This window comes from Thamnophis elegans, chromosome 1, assembly GCF_009769535.1.
Source record: "Thamnophis elegans isolate rThaEle1 chromosome 1, rThaEle1.pri, whole genome shotgun sequence".
In the NCBI taxonomy this organism is placed as follows: Eukaryota; Metazoa; Chordata; class Lepidosauria; order Squamata; family Colubridae; genus Thamnophis; species Thamnophis elegans.
In genome coordinates this window covers 83,098,909-83,123,264 of record NC_045541.1, presented here as the reverse complement: position 1 = coordinate 83,123,264, position 24,356 = coordinate 83,098,909, and the positions used below count along the sequence as shown (strand labels likewise).

The 24,356-nt window shown below is 43.8% G+C and overlaps 1 protein-coding gene across 11 annotated transcripts in view; it reads left to right on the top strand.

The window, feature by feature from the left end:
• Nucleotides 1-13,409: 13,409 nt before the first annotated feature.
• LOC116512145 overlaps nt 13,410-24,356 on the top strand; it is an 87,287-nt gene continuing 76,340 nt past the window's right edge. For 9 of the 11 annotated variants that reach the window (XR_004255828.1, XR_004255829.1, XR_004255837.1 and 6 more), the window contains exons 1-3: nt 13,410-13,729; nt 14,847-15,197; nt 17,360-17,686. Coding sequence is in view for 3 of the 11 variants with exons in the window: in XM_032222473.1 (XP_032078364.1) it covers nt 13,591-13,729; nt 14,847-15,197; nt 17,360-17,686 (817 nt within the window). In the remaining 8 variants the exon portion in view is untranslated. The remainder of the gene's footprint in view (nt 13,730-14,846; nt 15,198-17,359; nt 17,687-24,356) is intronic. The other 2 variants (XR_004255832.1, XR_004255843.1) reach the window with 2 other exon arrangements.

Sequence of the window (24,356 nt, the reverse complement as noted above, 5' to 3'; positions counted from 1 at the left end):
ACTGAACTCTAGAAATCCTGTGTGGAGATGGGAATGGGACAGTGTTCTAGAAGGATAACCATCATTGCAGCCCTCCACCGATCTTGGCTTTATGGCAGAATGGCTAGAAGCCTGTCCTCAGTGTAAAACACATGAAAGCCCACTTGGAGTTCGCAAAAAAACACTTGAAGGTCTTTCAGATTGTGAGGAACAAGATTCTCTGGTCTGATGAAACTAAGATTGAACTGTTTGGCCTCAATTCAAAACATTAAGTCTGGAAGAAATTAGGCAGCGTTCATCACCTGCCCAATATAATCCCAACAGTGAAATGTGGTGGTGGTGGTAGCAGCATGTTGTGAGGGTGTTTTTAAACATCAGGTAGTGGGAGATGGTTAGGGTTAAGGGAAAGCTGAATGGAGCAAAGTACAGAGATATCCTCAATGAAAACATATTCCGCAGCATTCACAACTAAGTATAATTTTGAAAAGAAAATTATTAAATACTACTGCTATGGATCTTTAACCCTCTGCAATACTTCTGGTGTTAATTCTATTGTAAGAAGGCCGAATCTGGCCTATTCCATTCTGTTCCAGTTTATATTCAACATGGGAGTTTTGGGGTAAATGATAGATTCACGATGTAAACCCTATTCAGGTCAAAAACACAGATGATTATGGTACTATCCCTCCTCCCATGTGTAACAGGTGAGGAACATGCCTGTGTTGCTGGAAGAAAAGGCCCAATTTTAAAATTGACTTTTGCTTCCCCGTTTTTCCACAATCCATAATCCCTGGCATCATTTGCTGAGCAAAAGAGGATATTCTGCACAGAATAGACAGACAATCCACTTTCAGAATTCCTTGGCCTCAGCAGTTACAAAGACACGCAACAAAGCAGCAATTTGTACATGCTGTCAAATCAGAACAATTCATGATGGATTAAAAGCAAATCAAAACAAAATGTGACAAAAGTACAGACAGAAAATGTTTCAATAAAACACTGATTAGTGTTAGGCTCCACCTTAAAGGTTCTATGAAAAAGTTTTATTTTGACCGTCTTGCAAAATAATGTCAAGGTAGAATCTGCAAATGAGCTTTTAACAGATTGATCCACAAGATGGCAATTACTATTGTACTTCTGATGTTGAATGCTGTTACTGATTACAGTGTCTAAATCGATTACATTCAGGCACTTTAGCAGGAATTATGAAGAGGGTAGATTTTGAGCTTTGAAGGTTAGCCTCTGCCTTTTTTTTTTTTTAAAAAAAAAAGAGAAATCTATTCTGACCCAGTAAAACATAGAATGTAGATCATAGAATAACAGAGTATGGGAACTTGGAGGTCTTCTAGTCCAACTCCCTGCTTCAGCAGGAGATACTATTCTGGACAAATGGCTATTCAAGCTCTTCTTAAAAATCTCCATAACTTCTAGAGGTAGTAATTACTTGTTTTCACAGTGATTACTTGTTTTCACTAACAGAAAATTTCAGTATATTAAATGTTTTCTAATCTAATTAAATGTTAAGTTTTTGGTTTTTTTAAAAAAATTCAGTAGGAGTCTCTGTTCCAGTCTTCCACTTAAAGGAGAAGTAAAAGACTTCCATAGTCCGGGTGTTTACTGTTGGTCCTCCTTTACTAAGCAGGTGCCTGAGTATGCTACCTTCAGAGTTCAGACTCTTCAAGATCACTCACCATGTAACTATTTTCTTTCCCAGTTTCTCAGCAACTGAAAACACAGGTCTGCGACTAAAAAGCTGTTTGATTATTTTCATCTAATTTCCATGTATTTTGGTGTGCTGAAAACAAATAAAATATTGAAAAAACTCCTAGACGTCATGATTTGCCACAACATTGCAAAATTGTCTTCAAATTTATCATTTTTTTAAATATTTGGTATTTCTTTCTATTATGAGTTTTTAACCAAATTTAAAGTCCAAATTACTATTAATTAATTCACATAAGTGCATTTAAGATATAAAATGCCAAAAAAACCTTAAAAGGTTTGTTCAAGTTATGTAAAAAAATATAGCACTATAAATCTGATGGTCAACAATATATACATAAGCTAAGCAAGTTTTAAGTCTGTGCTTCTAATGGTAGAAGGGCTTAATCTTTCCTGAAGAATCCAGTGGGAGGGAGACACAGGACAGATAGCAGCATCTCTGGTCAGTGCAGGGGGCGTGGCCAGCACTGTGATGTCTCGTGTACAGACACAGAGCTGCTCTCTCCTGCATGCCACACTTGTTCACGAATCATCATCAGGTTCTTGGTTCTAGGCTGTTCACACTTTTTCATTGCAATTCAAGTTAGCTCGTCATTCTTCAACCGTTACGTTATGGCTCCACGAAAGTGTATTAATTCGCCAGACAGTTTCTGTTTCATCTGTGGTAAATATACAGTGTTGAAGCAACAGCAGAATATTACAGACTTCGTGAAAAAAGTATACTTTGCATACTTTGGACTAAAAATTGGAGATCAAGATAAAGTTTGGGCGCCTCATAAAGTGTGCAAACGGTATGTTGAGGACCTCCGAAACTGGTTCAAGGGTAAGAAAAAATCTTTCCGTTATGGGATTCCTATGATATGGCGAGAGCAAAAGAACCATAGTGATGACTGTTACTTTTGTTCATCCGATGTGAAAGGGTTTAATTCCAAATGGAAGCATTCCATTTCATACCCCAATCTTCACTCAGCAATTTGTCCCATCCCCCATGGCATAGATATACCAGTACCCAAGCCCCCTGCTACCTTGGAAGAGATACCTAGCTTCGATGAAGGTGAAGTAATACCTGAACCAGATAACAAATCAAGTTCTGACTTTGAAGATGATACAAGACCAAAATTGTTTTCTCAGGAGGAGATGAATGATTTGGTAAGAGACTTGAATCTTCCCAAAGATGCCGCTGAGTTACTCGGATCAAGGCTGAAAAGCAGGAATTTATTGTTGCCAGGAGTGTCATCTTCATGGTTCAGACATCGTGAAAGGAGTTCATTCCTTACTTCACCCAGGAAGACAAGTTGGTTTATTGCATCGATGTTGAAGGTCTGATGGGTCAAATTTAAAATCCAATATGATTCAGAGCAATGGCGTCTTTTTATAGATTCTTCTGATGAAGCGCAGGAGTTCATGGCCTCCATGACAGCCATGGGCTTGACCCAAGTAATTCGGGGCCCAACCCACTCAGCGGGTCAAATGCTCGACCTCGTATTCCTCTCGGAGCAGTGGACTTGTGATCTTGGTCTGAGGGGTAGCGAGATCATACCCCTGTCGTGGTCAGACCACTGCCTACTGAGGCTTGACTTTCGGAGACCAAACCCCCACTGTAGGGAGGAGGAACCGACCAGGTGGTTCCGCCCCAGGCGACTTATGGACCCTCTGAGGATCCAGACGGAGCTTGGGGTTATTCCTGATACCCTCGCCCAGTCCGGCGGAGACTCTGGTTGCTGCTTGGAACTCGGCAGCGACGGAGTCTCTTAACCGGATTGCGCCACTACGGCCACTCCGAGGCAGTGGATCCAGGAGGCCCCCTTGGTTTACTCAGGAACTCCGGGAGAGGAAGTGCCGGAAGAGACGCCTAGAGCACCTATGGAGATCCAATAAATCCGAATCGAACTGAGCACTTTTAACATCTTGCATCAAGGAATACATCAGGGCAATCAGGATGTCGAAAAGAACCCATATTGCCACCTTGATTGCCTCCGCTGAGTTGCGCCCAGCCGCCCTGTTCAGAATAACCCGTTCCCTCCTAAATAGGAGGGATACGGGGGATCCTTTGCAGGGTAGGGCTGAGGATTACGTCCAGTTTCTAGCGGACAAAGTTGCTCGGTTTCGGTCGGACTTGGACTCCAATTTTGCAGACCCAGCCGAGGCACAGGGGGATAATCTGGTAGGCCATCGCTGAGTTGAGTTTCAAGCTGTTGCCCCTGAGGACGTGGACAGGCCATGAGAGCTGTGAGTGCCTCCACGTGTGTACTGGACCCGTGCCCCTCCTGGCTGGTTGCTAACAGCAGGGAGGTGACACGGGGCTGGATCCAGGCGGTTGTTACCGCCTCCCTTCGGGAGGGAGTCTTTCCCCCCACTCTTAAGGCAGCAGTGGTGAGACCCCTCCTGAAGAAACCATCTTTGGATCCAGCCGTTCTTAACAACTATCGTCCAGTCTCCAACCTCCCCTTTGTGGGGAAGGTTGTTGAGAAGGTGGTGGCCTTTCAGCTCCAGCAGTCCTTGGAGGAAGCTAGTTATCTGGACCCATTCCAGTCTGGCTTCAGGCCTGGCTACAGCACAGAAACCGCTTTGGTCGCATTGACCGATGATCTCTGGAGAGCCAGGGATGGAGGCCACGCCTCCATCCTGGTTCTCCTTGACCTCTCAGCGGCTTTCGATACCATCGACCATGGTATCCTTCTGCGACGACTGCGGGAGGTGGGGGTGGGAGGCACTGTTTTGCGGTGGTTCTCCTCTTATCTCTCAGACAGGTCGCAGTCGGTGTTAGTTGGAGGGCAGAGATCGACCCCTAGGCCCCTAACATATGGGGTGCCGCAGGGTTCGGTCTTGTCCCCTCTACTTTTTAACATCTACATGAAACCGCTGGGCGAGATCATTCGGCGGCACGGGATAAAATACCACCAGTATGCGGACGATACTCAGTTGTATCTGTCCGCCCCGTGCCAACTCAATGAAGCGGTGGACGTGATGAACCAGGGCCTTGAAGCTGTTAGGGACTGGATGAGGGCTAACAAGCTTGTGCTCAACCCAGATAAGACCGAGTGGCTGTTGTGTTTCCCTCCCACTAATTCAGCAAGTATTCCATCTCTCAGGCTGGGGGGTCAAACATTACTTCCCTCAGACAGGGTCCGCAACTTGGGAGTCCTCCTGGACCCTCAGCTGACTTTTGAACACCATCTGTCAGCTGTGACCAGGGGGGCATTTGCTCTCACAACAGTCACTCGTGCCCTTGTGACCTCTAGGCTGGAGTACTGCAATGTGCTCTACATGGGGCTGCCCTTGAAGAGTATTCGGCGACTTCAGCTAGTCCAGAATGCGGCCGCGCGAGCGATTGTGGGTGCACCTTGCTTCACCCACATAACACCTATCCTCCGCGAGCTGCACTGGCTACTGGTCAATCTCCGGGTACGCTTCAAGGTGCTACTTGTCACCTACAAAGCCCTTCATGGTAGTGGATCTGGGTACTTGAGAGACCGCCTACTGCCAATTACCTCCACCCGACCAATTAGATCCCACAGATTAGGCCTCCTCCGAGTCCCATCTGCCGGTCAATGTCGACTGGCAACTACGCGGAGGAGAGCCTTCTCGGTGGCAGCTCCGACCCTATGGAACGATCTCCCCATGGAGATTCGTACCCTCACCACCCTCCAGATCTTCTGCATAGCCCTTAAAATCTGGCTATCCCGTCAGGCCTGGGGTTAAAGACTGTAACCCACCCAAATAGTATGAATGTTGTGCTGTTAATGATGTATTCTCTTATGTGTTAATTGTTTGTTTCCCCCCCCCTTCGAGTTGTAAGCCGCCCTGAGTCCCCCCAGGGAAAAGGGCGGCATATAAATAAATTACTCTAAACTCTAAACTCTCTTCAAAAAGAAGTCTCAAAGCAGTTTTACTCCACAACGGTTTTTACGCTTCCATACCTGTAGGTCATTCCGTACACTTGAAGGAAACCTACGAGAACTTGGAATTGGTTCTTCGTAAACTTAAATATGAAGACCATGGTTGGCAAGTGTGTGGGGACTTGAAGGTCTTGTGCATGCTGCTCGGGCAACAAGCTGGGTATACCAAATACCCTTGTTTTCTGTGTCTATGGGACAGTCAACACCGACAAAATCACTGGACTAAGAAGAGTTGGCAGCTGAGGGTGCTAACAGTCAGTGAAAAAAATGTCCTCCGAGAAACTTTGATACCTTCCCATAAAGTTCTTCTACCACTTCTCCACATAAAATTGGGATTGACGAAGCAATTCCAAGAGATGGAGAATGCTTCAAATACTTGGTCACCAAGTTTCCATGCCTGTCGGAGGCAAAATTGAAGGAAGGTGTGTTCGTCGGACCAGACATTAGAAGGCTTATAATTGATCAAGGGTTTGTCAATACCATGACGGATCCTCAAAAAGAAGGGTGGATTGCATTTAAAGAAGTCGTAAATAAATTTTTAGGCAATAACAAAGATCCTCACTACAAAAAGATCATCGGAAGAATGCTGAAAGCATTTCAAGCTTTAGGTTGCCTGATGAGTTTGAAAGTGCATTTCCTCAAGTTCCACCTTGACTACTTTCCTGAAAATTTGGGAGCTGTGAGTGAGGAACAAGGTTAACAATTCCACCAAGATATTAGAGATGGAAAGGAGATACCAGGGGAAATGGAGCCTTACAATGATGGCAGACTACTGTTGGATGCTTCAGAGGGACATTCCAGATGCTACTCACAAGCATAAATGCACCAAGAGGAGCCTCACAAGGAAGAAGAATCGAGTTTAGTGTGTATAGGTGAGCTCATTTCAGTTCAAAAAAGGATTTTCATGAAAATATTGTAATAAAACTTTAATTTTATAAGTCTATTTCCATTTATTTTGAGGTATTGCCTAAGGTGACCAGACGTTCCGCTTTCGGTGGGACAGTCCTGATTTCTAACAATTTGTCCCACGTTCCGCGGCGTTTTTAAAAAGTCCCGATTTTGGCTTCATGTTGAAAGCGCAGTGGATTTGCTTAAGAAATCCTAAGCAGGGCAAGACAAAAGACACTCTGTCTAACCCCTCTCTATGTCTCAGTACTTTCATTGAAGATATTAAAACGTGAAAGCAAGAAAACGGAACCTCCCCGCCGCTTTTACTTCCTTTTATAAGAAAAGATCACCCAGTACGATAGAGCTCCAGGAAATACTTTGGCTAGAGAAGTAGCGACTGTTCCTTCCTGGATTTCCCGGAGGGGAGGGGCACGGAGGTTGGAGGTCAGCTCGTATGGGAAAAATGGTGGTGCGCGAGGAGCTCCACATTACTATCAAGGTTTCCGGACCCTTACCACCCTTCCGGCTTTCCGCAAAGCAGTTAAGATCTGGCTGTTCCGGCAGGCCTGGGGCTGTTGAATCTTTCAGCCCCATCCAAGGTTACGTCTGTTGTGTATTTTAAATTGTCTTTTATTTTTATTTTGTATCCCCCCCCTCTGAGTGTTAGCCGCCCTGAGTCTCTCGGGAATAGGGTGGCATACAAATTGAATAAACTCAACTCAACTCAACTCTTTGACAAATATTTCCCTGGGTCTAATTTCACCATTTTAATTTGCTCAGTTCTTTGTATTAACATCTACATCATTCTGGATTGACTTGGAGTGCTTCTTAAAGGCAAGCACAGAGAAAGAGTCACTGAAATGTATTATTTTAAAGGTCAGAAAGAACAGCAAACTCTTCTCAGAGTCAAAATTATAGCATAAGGAAAGAAGAAACTTTTCCAAATGTTTGATGGAAATGGCACCAAACTGAGCAGTAAAAGGCACCGAAATGGAGCTGTGCGCTGCACAAAGTTGTTCAGGGGTTCTTTTCAGCGTGTGGGGGGGGGAACCCCTGGTCCTTTCATTCCCCATAACAACTGAGGCACAGGAAAAAGGGGGCATTTTCCTTCTGCCTTTCCCTCTTGCTAAATATTTTTAAAGAAAAGTTTAGAGTTTTAAAATGGATGTAAAGAAAGGTTTTTCCCTTTTTAATATAAATGATGATAGTCTATAAAGATTAATAGGTGTGAACAGAATTATATGTTATTTATCACAGCAAGATGAAAAGTAGGGATGGTTAAACTGATTGCTTTATTCAAAGAAAAGAACATATCTATTTTAGTTTCCATTTGGAAACCACTTTTAAATTTTGTGCTTGCGGTGGAAAAAATGAAATTGTAATTTTGGTTTTCCTGATTAGATAGTTTGTTGTTATAGAATTGGGTAGTATATATTATTATGTAAAAGTAAAAAGTTGAGGTTGTAATGTTATTATCTTCTACTGTGCTAAAAAAGAGTCAGAAGTCAATGGCTCCCCCCCCTTTCCCCTTCTACCACACACTTTCTCCTTTTTCCACTCTTAATTTTCCCTTATTTTCATTTTTTTGTCTTTTATATCCTGATAAACTAATAAAAATAATTAAGCAGGTGAGAAAGATGAAAAGTAAATATGATTAAAGTTCACTTTTCATCTTCCTCCACCATCAGTGCCTTTCCCTCTCACTTTGGCCTTTTCTAGTGGAGGAAAAATAATATTTCTGTCAAAGCTTCCTTCCCAGGAGAGAACTCGCAGAATGCCATGAGATGGGCAAAAAAGAAAGACCCTATCCCAGAAATCTTGCTTCAAGCCGAATTTCCCCCCATTTCCCTCATTACACTAAAAAAAACCTCTTCCATGTCTTCCTACTAAATGAGAGCCTTTTGGTGTAGTGGTAAAAGGGCTGGCCTACACACCAAGGGAAGATGAGTTCGAGTCCTGCTTTTGGGCCAGTCCTTCTCTCTCAGCCCAACCCACCTCACAGGGTTGTTGTTATGTGGAAAATATTAAAAGGAAGATTAGATATGTTTTCCGCCTTTCAGTTATTTGTAAAAATAAGACAGGTGGGATAAAAATCTAATAAATAATAACAAATAAAAATAAATGAACCATAGACCATTTATTCTATCAGAACATCTTATTCCTAATCAATTCAATTGGATTATTCCTTAATGAGAATTGAAGGTAGCATTAACTAAAAAGTCTCGATTTTTTTAAATTTTTTAATCAAGAAACACCCCCCCCCCCCTTCAATGGTGTCTCTCTTCACTAGGGTGACCAGACGTCCCGCATCTGGTGGGACAGGCACGCCTTTTCATAATTTTTCCCGCGTCCCGGGCTGTTCTCAAAAAACCCCGCTTTATTTTGGCACTCGCTGGCTCCCCCGCCCATCAGCTGCCGCTAGCTCGCTCGTTCCATTCCCCCATCTAGTCTATCTACACTAAAAATCTAAGCCAGCCCAGCCTGCCGCTCACTGATTGGCCTGGACTCCAGCCAATCAGTGAGCTGGCTGGGATGGAAAACTTTAAGCACGCACGCGGCGTGCTTAAAATTTTCCATCCCAGCCAGTTCACTGATTGGCTGGAGTCCGCTTAAGCATGCTGCGCGAGTCGCGACTCTCATGACTCTCCATTTCATTTCGCCTTCTCCGTTTGCTTTTGCTGCACTGCCCAGGTGAGTAACTCTGGCGGTGCCAGTGGGAATCTGGAGGCTTCGCCGCTTCGGGTGGGTGGCGGCGGCCTTTAGCAAGGAAAGGGAAGGCCTTCCCTTGCGAGCTACTCATGAGACGAACTGGGGGGGAACCGGGGAACCTGAGAGAGGGGAAGAAGATCGTCCCTCCCAGCAACTCCCCAGATTTTGGAAGCTGGGTATGTGTGGAAGGTGGGGTTTTTGAGGAAAGCGCTTGGCCACCCCCATTAGCCGCAGCCCCAAATGGAGGAGCGGAGCCCGAGCTTTCATCGCCGTCCCCACCAGTCGCAGCGAAGAAGCCGGCATCAAGTTTTCGGTGACTCCGAGGTGCGCTAACTGAAATGCGGTCTTCCTTCAGTCTCTGCTTGGAGCCTCTGGGATGATCGTTGGCGGGTGGGGGAAGCAAGGGCGGAGCTGAGCCGGGGAGGCAGAGATGAGAAGTGAGGGCTAAATGCAAAGCGCACCGAAGAGAGCAAGCGAAGCATCCCTAAAGCGAAGGACGGGCGGGAAGCGCTTGACCAGCATGCGAGAAGGCAGGCTGGAAGCGGCTGCGGGCACACCTGCATTGGGGAGGCAAAAGCGAAAAGAGGCGGCTACGTGTATCGGTTCTCCTTGCGGTAGATAAGGGAGGTTTGTAGCAAGGGTCCGCTGGCAGGTAGGCTTGGGCCTCAGATCGGGGGAGCAATAGCAATAGCAGTTAGACTTATATACTGCTTCATAGGGCTTTCAGCCCTCTCTAAGCGGTTTACAGAGTCAGCATATTGCCCCCAACAATCCGGGTCCTCATTTTACCCACCTCGGAAGGATGGAAGGCTGAGTCAACCCTGAGCCGGTGAGATTTGAACAGCCGAACTGCAGAACTGCAGTCAGCTGAAGTAGCCTGCAGTGCTGCATTTAACCACTGCGCCACCTCAGCTCTTAGAGCGAGAATGGGCTGGTAGGAAACGGAAATGGCCGAGCCCGGGGAAAGCGGCGAGACTAGCGGCGAGGAAGCCACGGTGCCTGTCCTCCAGCTCAATGGATACCTGGCCGGTAAACTCATGGTACGGGTGAGGATTGGCCGGCTGGTGGGGGGGGGTGGCTGCTGCCGAGGCCTCCAGCCTTGCAATCCTGGGCGGGGAAGGCGGAGGTTCGCTCTGGAGCTGGGGAAGACCGTTGCAACGGGAGGCCTCCGCCCCGGGGATCCCCCACTCCACCCATTCAGATTACCCCCAAACCCAAAGGAGCCTGGGCGCAGGGGTGCAGGCCAGGGAAGACGGGGTTTGGGTGCTCGGAGGAGGAAGGGGCGATCTCCCCCTCCATTCGTCTGTCCCGCTGCAGAGCTCCTCCCGGGGGAGGGGGAGGCGGCGAGTGTGCTGATCCCCGTTTGCAAGGGAAGCGCCGCCGCCCACCCGACGCCTCCCGATTCCCACCACCAGAGTTCCTCACTCACGTGAAGCTGCCCGCCCTTCCCTTTTTCTTTAAACGAGCTTCAGTTTCCGAGGGGGGGGGGAAAGCTTTATGTGCCAGGATTATTGAGTTCCTCGTCAATGGAGATCCGCCCACGATTAGGGGCAACTGAGGCACCTGCAAAGGTGTCACATCGCCGCCAACCATGTTCACGAGGCGCCGGGCATCGCAGGGCGCAGAGGAACCCAGCAGACAGATGGGAGACCGGGGGGGGGGGAGGAAGAGATCCCGTCCAAGGTAAAAAGAGGGAAAAGCGGAGAGCCTACCCTGGATGGGATCTCTTCTTTCCCCGGGCTCGGCCATCTCCGTTTCCTCCCCACCCATTCTTGCTGCCCCGACCTGAGGCCTTCGCCCCGCCCAAGCCTACCTGCCGGCAGACCCTTGCTACGAACCTCCCTTATCCACCGCAAGGAGAACCGATACATGTGACCGTCTCTTTTCCCTTCTGCCTCCCCAACGCAGGTGTGCCCGCGGCCATTTCCAGCCTGCCTTCTCACATGCTGGTCAAGCGCTTCCCGCCCGTCCTTCGCTTTGGGGATGCTTCGCTTGCTCTCTTCGGCGCGCTTTGCATTTAGCCTTCACTTCTCATCTCTGCCTCCCCGGCTCAGCTCCGCCCTCGCTTCCCCCAACCGCCAATGATTATCCCAGAGGCTCCAAGCAGAGACTGAAGGAAGACCGCATTTCAGTTAGCGCACCTCGGAGTCACCGAAAACTCGATGCCGGCTTCCCCGTGTTTTGTTTGTAGCGAAGAATAAACTGACAGTTGGTCGCAGGGAAGGTGGGGGTGGGGGTGGAGGCTGAATGTCCAAGGAAGCCAACCCAGACGGGTATCGCAGGGCGCAGAGGACCCCAGCAGACAGACAGGAGACCGGGGGGGGGGGAAGGAAGAGATCCCGTCCAGGGTAGGCTCTCCGCTTTCCCCTCTTTTTACCCTGGACGGGATCTCTACCTTCCCCCCCCGGTCTCCCGTCTGTCTGCTGGGGTCCTATGCGCCCTGCGATGCCCGGCGTCTCATGAACATGGGTGGCGGCGATGTGACGCCTTTGCATCCGTATTGAGGTTGGCGTGTTTCCGGTGATGCTCTGGGAGGAGGGGGAATGATGGAGGGGAGGACAACGGCGTGGCGGCCGGTGCCTAGAGCGGAGCCAACAGAGGTCCGTGATGGTGGCTCGGAGCCGAACGGGAAGAAAAGGTGCTGCAGGCCTGGGGAGTGGGGGAGCGGGAGGAGTGCTGGTGGTTTGTTTTTGGGGTGGGGGGCGCGACGGGGAAGGGGTGACTGCGCGGAGAGGTTCAGAGGCGGATACGCCTGGCAGTAGGTGGGGACGGTGCAGAGAGGGGCTTGCGCTGGGAAAGGGCGGCGTGCGGCGGACCGTGCAAGCTCTCTCCCTCCATTTTGGTGGAAGGACAGCGGTGGCGGGGAGGCGTTTTGTTCCGAGAACGGGCTGCTCGGCGACAGGAAAGGGGGCTCCCTGGGAAGCGAGAGCAGCGAAGAGGTGGTGCAGTCGCAGAATTCCCCAACACTCGCTTTTTTTTAACCCAGCCTACCTCGTAGGGTTGTTGTTACGGGGCTAGACTAGGAAAGGCAGCCTCTCTCCCGTTTTCGAGAAAAAGTAAGGATGTCCATCTGGTAGAATAACCACCTGTGCAATTTGGTGGCGATCCGCGAACGTTCAAGCCATGTAATGCATGGGAAGGCATAGAATAAAGTTAGCATACTTGAAGTGAAATAGGCTTTGGTTATGTTTAGGTTGCATTAGCTAAAATGTGCCAATACCATCCTTGTTGGTAAGAATTGTTGTTAGAAGAATGACTAAGGCTGACAGCCTAATCTACTCTGTATTAAATAAATAAAATGGATGGAAGGAAATGAAAGAATACAGAAAAGGTTGGTGAGGCATTTAGTGGCCTATGGATGAGAATGGTGGCTGTTTAGTAAGAAAATCTGTTTGGAATGTGCATATATATTCATATGTGGCCATAGCAAAATAATAAATAGAAATAAAAAAGCATGATTGATTTTTACTGTTTTTGATGAAAGTGAGAGGATTAGTGAAGGCTTGGTGCAGCAAGGATCCCACTATCTTACTATTTTATTTTTCTTTATGTACACTGAGAGCATATTCACCAAAGACAAATTCCTTGTGTGTCCAATCACACTTGGCTAATAAACTATTCTATTCTATTTTACTCTACTCTATTCATTTCTATTTCAATTCTAACAAGGAGTTTAGCTTCTCTCTCTTGAAAATGTAAGCTAGCATAAGGCATTATAATGCAAGCTAGCCTTAACTTTCAAACAGTTCATTTAGTGACCAAAGTTACAATGGCATTGAAAAAAAAGGGTCTGATGACCATTTTCACACTTAGCGATCGTTGCAGCATCCTCATGGTCACGTGATCAAAATTTTGATGTTTGGCAACAGATTCGTATTTATGATGGTTTCAGTGTCCTGGGGTCATGTTTGACAAAATATAAAAATTTTAATCAAGCCCCCCCCCCGGGGGGGTCAATGGTGTCCCTCTTTACCAATCTGAAAATCTGGTCACCTTACTCTTTACCAATGTTAAAATCTGTCACCTTAGTATTGCCTTATTTAACATAGTTACATAAATTGTCAGGAAACGTGATGTCCTATGACAAAATTGAGGTCATTTTCGGATTCAGCGCACCAAAAAAGATAAAGATTACGCGGACTAACCAAAACAGCTCTCCCAAAATTATTTTTTTTGCAGAACTGTGAAATCATTGGAAGACCAGAAGTGAAAATGAAAGTTCCTGGGATAAAGATCGTTGTCCTGCCTCGCAGGTTAGAGAAAGAGAGAGAGAAATGTGATCGTTCAGACAAGAGCACTAAAGAGCTGCGTAGGGTGGATTCTGCCTACTCTTTAAAGCGCAATTATCTGAAAAAAACTAGTCCAGATTGAGAAATCAAAAGGAAAGGGGACGATGGCGACTTGCTTTGGTCTCCGGCTGAGAAAACTGCCTCGATATGTCCGCGTAAATTTCCAGGAATCAAGCTCCGTTCAAAGACTTCATTTTTTCTTTAGCCTCTGGGCGTGCCTCAGCTCTGCTCCTGGGAATGCAGGTAAGGAAGCAAAAACAAAGCACAAAAGCGGTCCCGCGCCTGCTATAAAGCTTGCTACGTAGGTGGCAGGGCAAGGATGTCGTTAGTGCTTTGCTACGTTCTCGCGGCTGTTTTGAGTGGCGGCGAGGCGAGGGCTCCTCAAGGGCAAATGTTGCCGAGCGTTAGAAATGTTGAGGTGTGTGTGTGTCAAATGTTGTCGAACGTTAGAAATGTTGAGGTGTGTGTGTGTCAAATGTTGTCGAACATTAGAAATGAGGTGTGTGTGTGTGTGTGTAGCCCGTTTATTCGTTACATTCCGTTCTCTGGATCTCTGTATGACGCTAATCCTGTTCCTGTTCCTGTTATTTATATTAATTCCTTGTTTAAACTAACAAGAGCCTGGTCTACCGTGATTTACAATATTTCATCTTCATCTAAATATAATTTTAATCTGATATGCTTATCGTTTAATAAAACCCAGCCTTAGAATACAAGTAGTACCTTGATCTTTCCTTTAATTTTGATAACACGTTCATTCATTTATAGTAAAATTAAAATTAATTTACCCCTTTTATAAGGAACACTATATTGCAGGAAGGATTACTCAAATGACTAATATAAGATTTACAAATTGCAAATGAAATGTTACAAACTGCTGATTATTGATTTAAATTTAGTAAGTTGTTCCGTCTTGCACTCTAATTCTCCACAGGGGCTTCATTCAGACATTCTATTAAGCCTGAATTGGGTGCTCAGGATTAGAGTTTGTATGTCTCTTTATTGTCGTACTGCATGATGGCAATTGACACCTTATTGAAATATTCTAGCTGGATCACAACGGAACTGTAATTAGCTAAGAAAAAACTATCCATTGTAGCAATTTGCTTGTAAATATGTAGTCACAATTGTGTTATCTGTATTGTGTAACTCTTGCCAAGTTCTGGCTTACTCCAAAAGTAGTCAATGTTCCACTTAGTATTTATGACTTCCAATTGCTTTCTCTCTTGCCATTCCACCACTGCTATTTTGCAATGCTCCTTATGAAATGTGAGAACTGGGAGGGGAGAAAAGGAGGGAAGAAGAAGGGTAATTAATCAAAATAATCTGCAATCCATTTTTTTTCATTTTTTGTGTGAAGAAGCCTTGAACGTAAGCATGCCAGCTCAGAAGACAGCAATCTTGGGTACGAATGTGACACTTCAGTGTAATATCTCTGACTACCCTCCCCCAGAACTGGATATCACAAAAACAATATTCATCTGGTATCTGGAGACACCTGAAGGGAATAAAGAAGAAAAACTTTATTCAGTTGTTGATGGAAAACATTCTTCAAATAGATATGGTTCAAGACTGGATACAATTCAATTAAAAAATGGAGATGCTTCCCTTTTTCTTCCACAAATACAGTTTAATGAAGAGGGCAAATATAAGTGTGTCGTGATTGATACCTCTGTTAGAGCTGAAGGAGCCACCATTTTAGATCTAGTTGGTAAGTGACATTTGAGGTATACCTTTCCAGAGAGCAAACTTATTCTTTTGGAATTCTTAAACTGCATTAAGATGAATACCAGTTTATAAGATTGTATTCCAAATCTCTTCCTCTTATGAAGAAGGCCCCCTCCAACTAGATCCTTGTAAGAAAGGGGAACCCTGAAAGCAGGGAGGTAGAAAACAAAAGAAAGTCCCTCCCCATTTCTTCATTTTATATTGTCTCAAGAATCCCTGTGATGTAATGGTTAAAGCAACAGGCTAGAAACTGGGAGACTGTGACTTCTAGTCCTGCTTTAGGCACAAAGCCAGATGGACCAGTCACTCTCAGCCCTAGGAAGGAAGCAATGGGAAACCACTTCTGAAAGCTTGCCAAAAAAACGGGATTTCACCCGGCAATTGCCAAGAGTCAACATTGTCCATTCTGGTTCACGTTTCTCATTTTATTTAACGACAATATAAAGATTTCTTGATAACGCTTGTTATTAGAGCAACTAATTAGTTGCAGTCAGACAATGCCTATGATGAATTAAACAAATATATTTTTTATGTCATACCTCCATGATATTGCCTTTAGCCAAAGAATGAGACACATGTAGGTAGTTCTTAGCCTTACAGGTGTTTAAAAAGATTTTTTCTTTAAGCTGAAAGGTGCAAGGGATGTACAAGTTATGATGAGCCTTTGTTACCTGCTATCTTGTTGGCAAGGTTGGGTGATCAGTGAGAACCGAAGGTATTTATTAGCTGTTTTAAGGTAATCTAGGCATATTTTATTCCATCTTTATTGGGCCCTGGTTGGTCTTCTCTGTCACTGTTCTGCTATTATCAACCTAAAGAGTTAGGTATAATGGCACATGAAAAACAACACAACAATTAAAAATATTTGGTGGGATTTCAATGGTGTAACAATGAAATGGCAAAACAGGCTGGAGTAACATAACACTAGGGACCTACTTCTGAACAAAAGCTGGAGGAATCTAGAAAGTAACATGTTAAAGAAAGAGAAAGAGATTCTACTTATAAATGTTGCTTGTGATTCTGCTTCATTGTGACTTTGCCATTTTTTTTACATATTAAAGTTAAATTTGGATAGGAAGGGGCCCTGAGGTGCTGTATTTTCATGTGTGGTTGTTTGTCAGTTGTATAAATCAGGGGTCCAAGTAACACCCCCAACAAAAGAAGTCTCTGAGGCTTGAAGTTCCTCAAAGTCCCATTTTGTTGGAGATGTCATATTGGCACAATTGGGAAAACCCTAATCTGAGAGATCCGGTTTTCCCCACCCAAAAAAAAGTCAAAGATACATCCCCAGCATCCACAGGTCCAATCAATTCACCATTCCAACTGGAGACAACCCTCAGTCACTTCCAACCAGATGCAGGTCGAATGCCCAAAGAAAGAAATGTTATGGTTAATCCTCCACCACTCCATGCAATTCCCCCTCCTGTTTTCCCAGGCACTGAATCTCCAACAGAAAAGATGGCTCCCAGGGCTGACATACACTAGATTTAGAAATGAACACTTTGAGGCCCAAAGCTACTTTCATTAACAAGATTTGCAGATTATGAATTTCTCCCATTCCTCCAATTTCATTTTTCACATGAATTATGCTAGAGGAGGCTGTTCAAAGCCTTTTCACAAACCACTTTCTTGCTCTGGACTGAAGTCTCATTTATCTGATTATTGTTGTTCTCTCTGTCCTTCAATACTATACTATACTCATTACGATGTTTTTCCTGCTATCTGCTACTTTTTGGAACGATCCTATGGAACGATCTACCCCCAGAGATCCGGACCTAAATTAGTATAAAACTAATTTATACCTATGCCATTCATTATGTCTCTCCATATTGTTCTATCTTTTCAAAATAGTCTTGTTTCTACCACATGCCTACACTGATTCATTTTGATTCATTCATTGATTTTGCCTTTCCTTCCTTCCTCCCTCCCTCCCTCCCTCCCTCTTTCTTTCTTTCTTTCTTTCTTTCTTTCTTTTTCTTTCTTCATAGTCTTTGGAAAATCTAGTGTTTTTTTCTTTTTCCTTTAGGTGTTGTTTGAATTGAATGTTAAATACAAATGCTGTTTGGGAGGCTGAAAGGCAAAATAAAATACAACATATGTAGATAAATCAATAACCAATTCCATTTTTATTCAAATGTAATATAGTTGAACCAACTGTCCAACTGTCTCCCAAGGAACTTGAAATTGAAAACGGAAATGTAAAGACACTGAGATGTAGAGTGAATAAATTCTATCCTGATTCCATTGTCATTCTTTGGCAAAAGCATTCTAAGCACACGTCGGATAAAGATATACCTGTAGATGATATTTTCATGGAAACATCTGTGAGAAATGGTGATGGCACTTACAACACCACCAGTAAACTGAGACTTCAACCATCTTCACAAGACCATGGAAACGTCTATAGTTGTATTGTGCAGCATAAGTCATTTGCCAGATTTCCAGTCTACAATGTAACTTTAACAGTAACAGGTACTCACTATGAAAAATTTAATAGCTCTCTTGCTTAGCAACAGACATTTTGGACTCTCAATTGTGGTTATAGGTTGAGGGTTATCTGTACTTAAAGTATTATATTAAATAAATGCTCCTGATTTCTCAGTAGGGTTGATTTCTGTGGTGCACAACTTTTACCTATAATTTTACAGTCTGAGGTAGAATCATATGTCCTATTACACAATTATGAAAATATCTACAAATGCTTTATCTAAAAGTGTTTATGAAAAATTGAGATAACTAATAGAAGAGAAATAGAAAGATAAAGTCGAGTGCACTGGAACTACAAGGCTCAGAATTCCAAGCTGGTATGGCAATTTTTCTAAAGATTTTTTCTGGAAAACAGTCCACAAAATAAAACTTAAGGCAAAAAGCACCAATAAAATGGCATCCGTGCTTTAGATTAAGGAAATGTTTATTATTTAGTACCTTATTGGGGGCAACCCTCTCCCCCAATATATTGTATGCACTGATACGTCTTATAACTTAGTGGAGAGGTGTCAAACTTGATTTCATTGAGGGCCACATCAGGGTTGTGTTTAACTGGAGGGGCTCAACATCACTCATATCAGGGGCATCAGTAGTGGTCTGAGCACTCTGCCAGTGAAAATGGGTTTCCAAGCTCTATTTTCAGCTGTGATGGCCTCCTGCAACCCTCTGCCAGCTAAAATGGAGCTCGGGGGGGGGGGGGCTGCCTGTGAGGGTCTGTTAAGTTCGATAACAATTGAAGAGGCGTGAGGCAGCTGAGGTAAGAGAACAGCTATTTCATTCAGTAGAACAGCAACAATAACTATGTACTGCGATTTAGCACGTCGCCCTACTTGACAGCTATTTATACTAGAGCTGTCAAGCAGGGCGACCAATAGGAATGCTTATGCAGCCCACACTCAGCCAGCTGCGTCTCAGCCAATCAGGCGTAGCTGGGCTGTTCCCGACTGTCAATCGTAAGTTGAGGACTTGCGGCCAGTCACAAGTCGAGGACTTAGCAGGGTCATCCGTTTTTGCTGGCAGAGGCATTGTGGGCTGGTCCTTCATTGTTTCCAGGAGGCCCCCCGGGCCAGATCTAAGCACCCCGCAGGCTGGATCCGGCCCTCGGGCCCTGAGTTTGACACCCCTGACTTAATGTTTTGCTTATGGCAGAATACCCTGCATTAGCATTGTTTGTTTCTTATTATGAAATTACATGTAAAATGCTTACTTATCAAAAGCAACAAAAGCAATAAATTTTTTGAGTATATCAGAAATAACATAAGTTATTTTTTGTTGTCTTTCTACAGAACCTTATTTGACTACTCTGTTAATAATTGGGCTGGTTTTATGGACAGTGATTTATTTTCTTCTAGCTGGATTCCAAATGTACATTTCATTTTTAAAGAAACGTAAGTCATTCTAAATATGTCTTATCAATACCATCATTTGTATATAAAATTGCAGCCAAAGTTTATATTTGTGAAAGTTAATTTTAAAATATAATTACTGGAAAACTCCCAGAAAATAGCCACACCGAAGGAAAGACCAACCAGGGAAAATGGAAAATAGATTAAATATAAGCAATTATGTTGCACCTATCAAATTACAGGCAATCCTTATTTAGTGATCACAATTGGGTCTGGTAACTCAGCCATTAAGTGAAGCACTCACTAAGTAAAATGGCATTTATGATCTTACTTCATCCTTCCTTTTGCTTTATAGACCTCTGAAGATCATATATGCAAGAACTGGTTACATTATTTTCTTATTAGCTTTGTAACTGTAAATGATCACTAAACAGGGCAATCACTAAATAAGGATTTCCTATATAATCTTTTTAGACATCGTTTTCCAGAACAGCATTAAACTGAAGAAACTAAAGAAACTAAACTAAAAGAAATCCAATTATCAGCTGGAACAAAACTCTAGTACCTGTGCAGAACACGAGTATAATGTTTTTTTAGCAGATATAGTAAACTTGCTGGTATGGCCATTCATGTGAACTCACCTCCTCTCTGCTCCCTCCATCCCGTGTTAAAGAAAGTAATGCATGGAATTCTTGGTGAAAGTGAAAATAAAGTCAGAGAACCCAACAATCAGATTTTTTAATTTCTCTCCCCATAAATGTCTATCAGTCTTTTATCTCCCTCCTGAGCCAGAACAGGCATATAAGTGTTTTTAAGAATAGAATGCTTTGTACAATGTTGAAAGAATAATTCTAAAATATTGCTGCAACATTTCAAGCAACAGAATTTCCATTTCCCCCCCCTTTTTTTTTAATAAGATGCACCATCTGTGGAAATGGTTGGAAGTGAGGAACTGAAGCATTTGGAAGAAACACAGTTGCAATGCTTGATTTCACACTTTCGACCCAAGCCTTTGCAAGTAGACCTCTTCTTACTGACTGAACCTCAGAAAACAAAACAGAAAATAGCCTCTTGGCCTACGACATCAGTTGAAGGACCTACGGAAGGCGATGAAAATTCTCCTCTCCTTGGGAACTTGGAGGACATGTTTAAAGCTGATCCAGAGTTGAAATCAAAACCAAAAAATTATCATGACTTCCAGTGGAAAATCTGCCTGAATCCAGACGTACAGAAGCTGGAGGAATTTCAACTTTTATTAGAAATTAAACATGAGGGCTTTCAGCATGGATTGTGTACTAAAACAAAATCATTTAAAGTCATAGGTAAGTGAGGATTATGGCAGGGTACTTAATGATGTTGAAGTTTTAAAGTTATTTTATGGTTTATAAGAGAACTGCTAAGTTTCAAAATGTATGAAAATAGAGGAGACTTAGCTAATTTTGATCCAGCCATGGTCCCAGCAGATATCTTAGACTACAATCCATATTTGTGAAACATCTGCCAAGACTAAAAATAGTTAACTCTTTGGCAAAACAGGGTAAAAGGCAGACAAAAGTAAAGAGAGAGAAACTCAAATGACACACATACAAAAATTACATTATCTATCTACCCATATGAGTGTAGAGAAGAATAGAACTTTCTAGTGGAAACAACACTCTGGTTATTTAGCATGGATAGTCCCAAAGGAGGACGTTTAACCCTTTTAAGTATATCATGGCAGCCAAACGCAAATGGAAACTAGGACACTAATTTATCCTTCTATTTGGCACCATAAAGAAACAATTTGTTGGTCAGAGATGATGTATCCAAACAAGACACTTTTGACATTTCAACTGACAGTGATTTTTCTACAATCAGAGTTCCTTAGCAAATGAGTTTGGCTTGGTCTTCCCTTGCTATGTGTAAATAAATAGCTATGGATACAAGGGTAAGGAAAAATGGTAAGAGACGTCATTAAAGCTTTGGGAGACTCATGCATTGGCTTTGAAGGCTCTTCACTATTATCTGGGCATATCTCTGCCCATCACATTTTTGCTGCTTGAATTGATATCTTTTTTGGTTTTCTTCCTAGCCTTACCAGTGCTTTATGAAATTCATTGTTCCACAAATATGCCAAGATCAAATGAACCGCTCACTCTTAGTTGCAAAATTCATTCTTATTTTCCGGACACCCTTGAAGTCTGTTGGAATAACAATGATGGAATTGTAGACAGTTCCCTTTCAACTCCACCCACAAAAGGTACTGATGGGCTTTACTTTTGCATCAGCAAGATCCACTATTGCCCCCAAGTGGAAGATTCTGGAAAGAAGTTTGTCTGCAGAGCTAAGCTTCAAGGACCACAAGCATATAAAGAATGTGTATGGTGGATGAACCCTGTGGGTAAGTGGAGCAGAAAATGTACAATTTTTTATTATCCTATATTGTACATTGCATGTTTCACTCTTAAGCGCTGGGTTGCAGAGTAGTTCCAATAAAGTGTAGCTCCTTTTTGCAAAAAAGTAAAAATAAAAAACAAATAAATCCTGTTCCTCTGATGTAATCCCACTCTTTTAACAACTGACACTTCTAAAGTTTTACTATTATTGTATTAATAGTACTTTTTCTCTTGATGTTCCCTCTTTTAATTCTTCTCTTTCCATATTGCCACAAGGTGTGAATTCAATTAAATTTTATTTTCTCAGAATAATATTCCATACATCTCAGAATAAGACTCCTCTTACTCTATATTTATAATAAATACAACTATTGATATTTAGGAGATGACAGAATCCCCCCCTCCTTCCTATACAATTGGGCAGGTTAAATCTCTGAAAGCCATAAAGACCCATAAGTGGAATCCTGAGCCATTACAAGGACCAACCTGGTAATAGAAGGGGAAGACATATATGCTGTCAGGCCTGGGTTTGACTTTGGTATCTGAAATCAACTAAGTTCTTTCATGCAATATTCTTCTGAAGCAGAAAGGGATATTGCTGAGTAGGTTACTCTTTGATGGCTTATGATGTGGCTTCATGTAACACTTGCCACCGCCAAATAGCTGGAAGTTGGATGTGCAAAATGGGGTAATATATGCTAATAAGTTCTGTTGCATCTATGTGCAAATTACAGGATCTCTTTTTTTAGTGCATAAATGGAATATTACATGAGCAAGTGAAAATCTATTTCCACACAAATTTAGAAATCTTCATTGGTATTACGTTATCATTGAGGCCATTTTCTACTTCATTTTTCACCAGATTTGTAATTTATATACCTTTGGCATTTTATTGTATTTGGATGATGACTTTGGCACTTAGTTGTATAACCTAAATAGACATTTGGGAAGAGAAGTTTGTGGTTTGAATTCACAAATCTGTACTGAATACTAACTCTGTTATTTGCTGTTGTGCTTTATTTACAGTTGTGGCCCCCAAAGTTGACAAAATTGAATGTAAGCCCCCTGTACCTGAGTGTGGGAAACCCATCACATTGAGTTGCTTATTGACAGAATACCATCCACCTGAGTGTGACATTTATTGGAGAAAGGGCTCTAAAGAGCTCTTGGGTGCTGAAGTTAAAACAGGGGAGCCGCAATTGGACAGAATGTCAAAGCTGTACTCCAGGGCGAGTGAAATAACCTTTACACCCAGCGCAGAAGACCATGAATTGGAATTCTTTGTTGAAATAAATCATTGCAAGGAAATTGTACAGAAGGGATATAAAGTCATGCTGAAAGGTGATTGTTATCATTGCTATAAAAAAATCTATGTCCCTTGGAGTGTCTATGGAGGTTCTCAGTCATCCAGGCCATGGTTGTCCCAAAGGTGCTTTTTTCAAGAAGCAACTGGACTTTCTGGTTTTTCTTTGAAGACGTTTTGGCTCTCATCCAAGAAGCTTCTTCAGCTCTGACTGGATTCAGGTCTGACGGGACCTCCAGTTTCCCACCATCCAGTCAGAGCAGAGGAAGCTTCTTGGATGAGATGTGAAATGCCTTAAAAGAAAAACCAGAAAGTCCGATTGCCTCTTGAAAAAAGCACCTTTGGGATGTCCCTTGGAGGCTCTGACTATCTGTGTTGACTCTATATGTGAGAGGGAACATTGAGAATGGATGTACTTGCTCTAGCCCCACCCACTGCCTCCTAGTTAAATTCCTCTTTTGGAGGATGTTGAGGAAATACACAGGTAGTCCTCAACTTACAACCACCATTGACCCCAAAATTTATCTTGCTAAGTGAGAGATATATTAAGCAAGATTTTCCCCATATTACTACTTTTCTTGCCACAGTTGTTAAATGAATCACTGTAGTTGTTAAGGTAGTCCCAAAGGTGCTTTTTTCAAGAGGCAACTGGACTCTCTGGTTTGTCTTTGAAGACATTTCCGTTCTCATCCAAGAAGCTTCTTCCCCTCTGACTGGATGCTGGGAAATGGAAGGATTTATATTCCTTGCCGACAGCTGGTCATTTGCATTCTTTTAGCAGATTGTTAAGGTCACCTGGAGGTTTATCAGTGTCATCAGAGTCACCTGAGTGGTGCAAATGGGGGTGGAGCCTTTTTGGAACTGTGGAAAGGCCTCTGTTGTAGATAGGAGATAGATGATGCCAGATAGATGATGCCGTATCCCTTCCCCTCTGTTGAGATAGGGCTTGTTTGAGATGCGCATGTGCGAGGAACATGTCTGCCAAGTCTACCGCTCTGGCGTCCATACAGGGAAAACAGCCAAAAAGGGAGAAATTGGCCTCAGAAATTGAGCTGGAGAGAGGCTAGGGTATGAGCAATTTCCTCGGGTGCTTGGCGCTGGCAGCAGACTGGAGAGATATTGCTCTCGAAGGCTGCTTTTGAGAAAGACGCCGCCGCTGCCCGGAAGACGCTCGGAAGACGCCGCGACCCAGCTGGCGATCTAGCTGGCTTTGGAAGGCGTTGGAGAGCGTTCGGAGCATTCGGAGTGTGGAGAGCATTTTGGAGAGCGTTTGGAGGTCAGGGTACGAGCGACTTCTTGGGGGTCCGACGCTGGCTGCGGACTGGAGATCTAGCTGGCCGGAGAGAGCTTCGACCTTCATCTAACTGCTGGCTGAGAGAGCCTCACCTCCCCCCCCCTCTTTCGCTGCTTTGTCTGCCGTGACTGTCGTGGTGCCTTTGTTGCTGAGAGAGACCAGGCGAAGGGGTGGCTAGCCTGGATGGAGGGGTTAGAGCCCAGGGTGATCGAGTGGCTAGTTCGTAGCCACCATTACAGCTCTCCTGCATCTTCCCCCCATCCAGTACCTTTCAATCCGCAACAGCAACAGCCGACTTTCCATCTTACTGGGTGTGCAAAGCCCCCCCGGTTTGCCC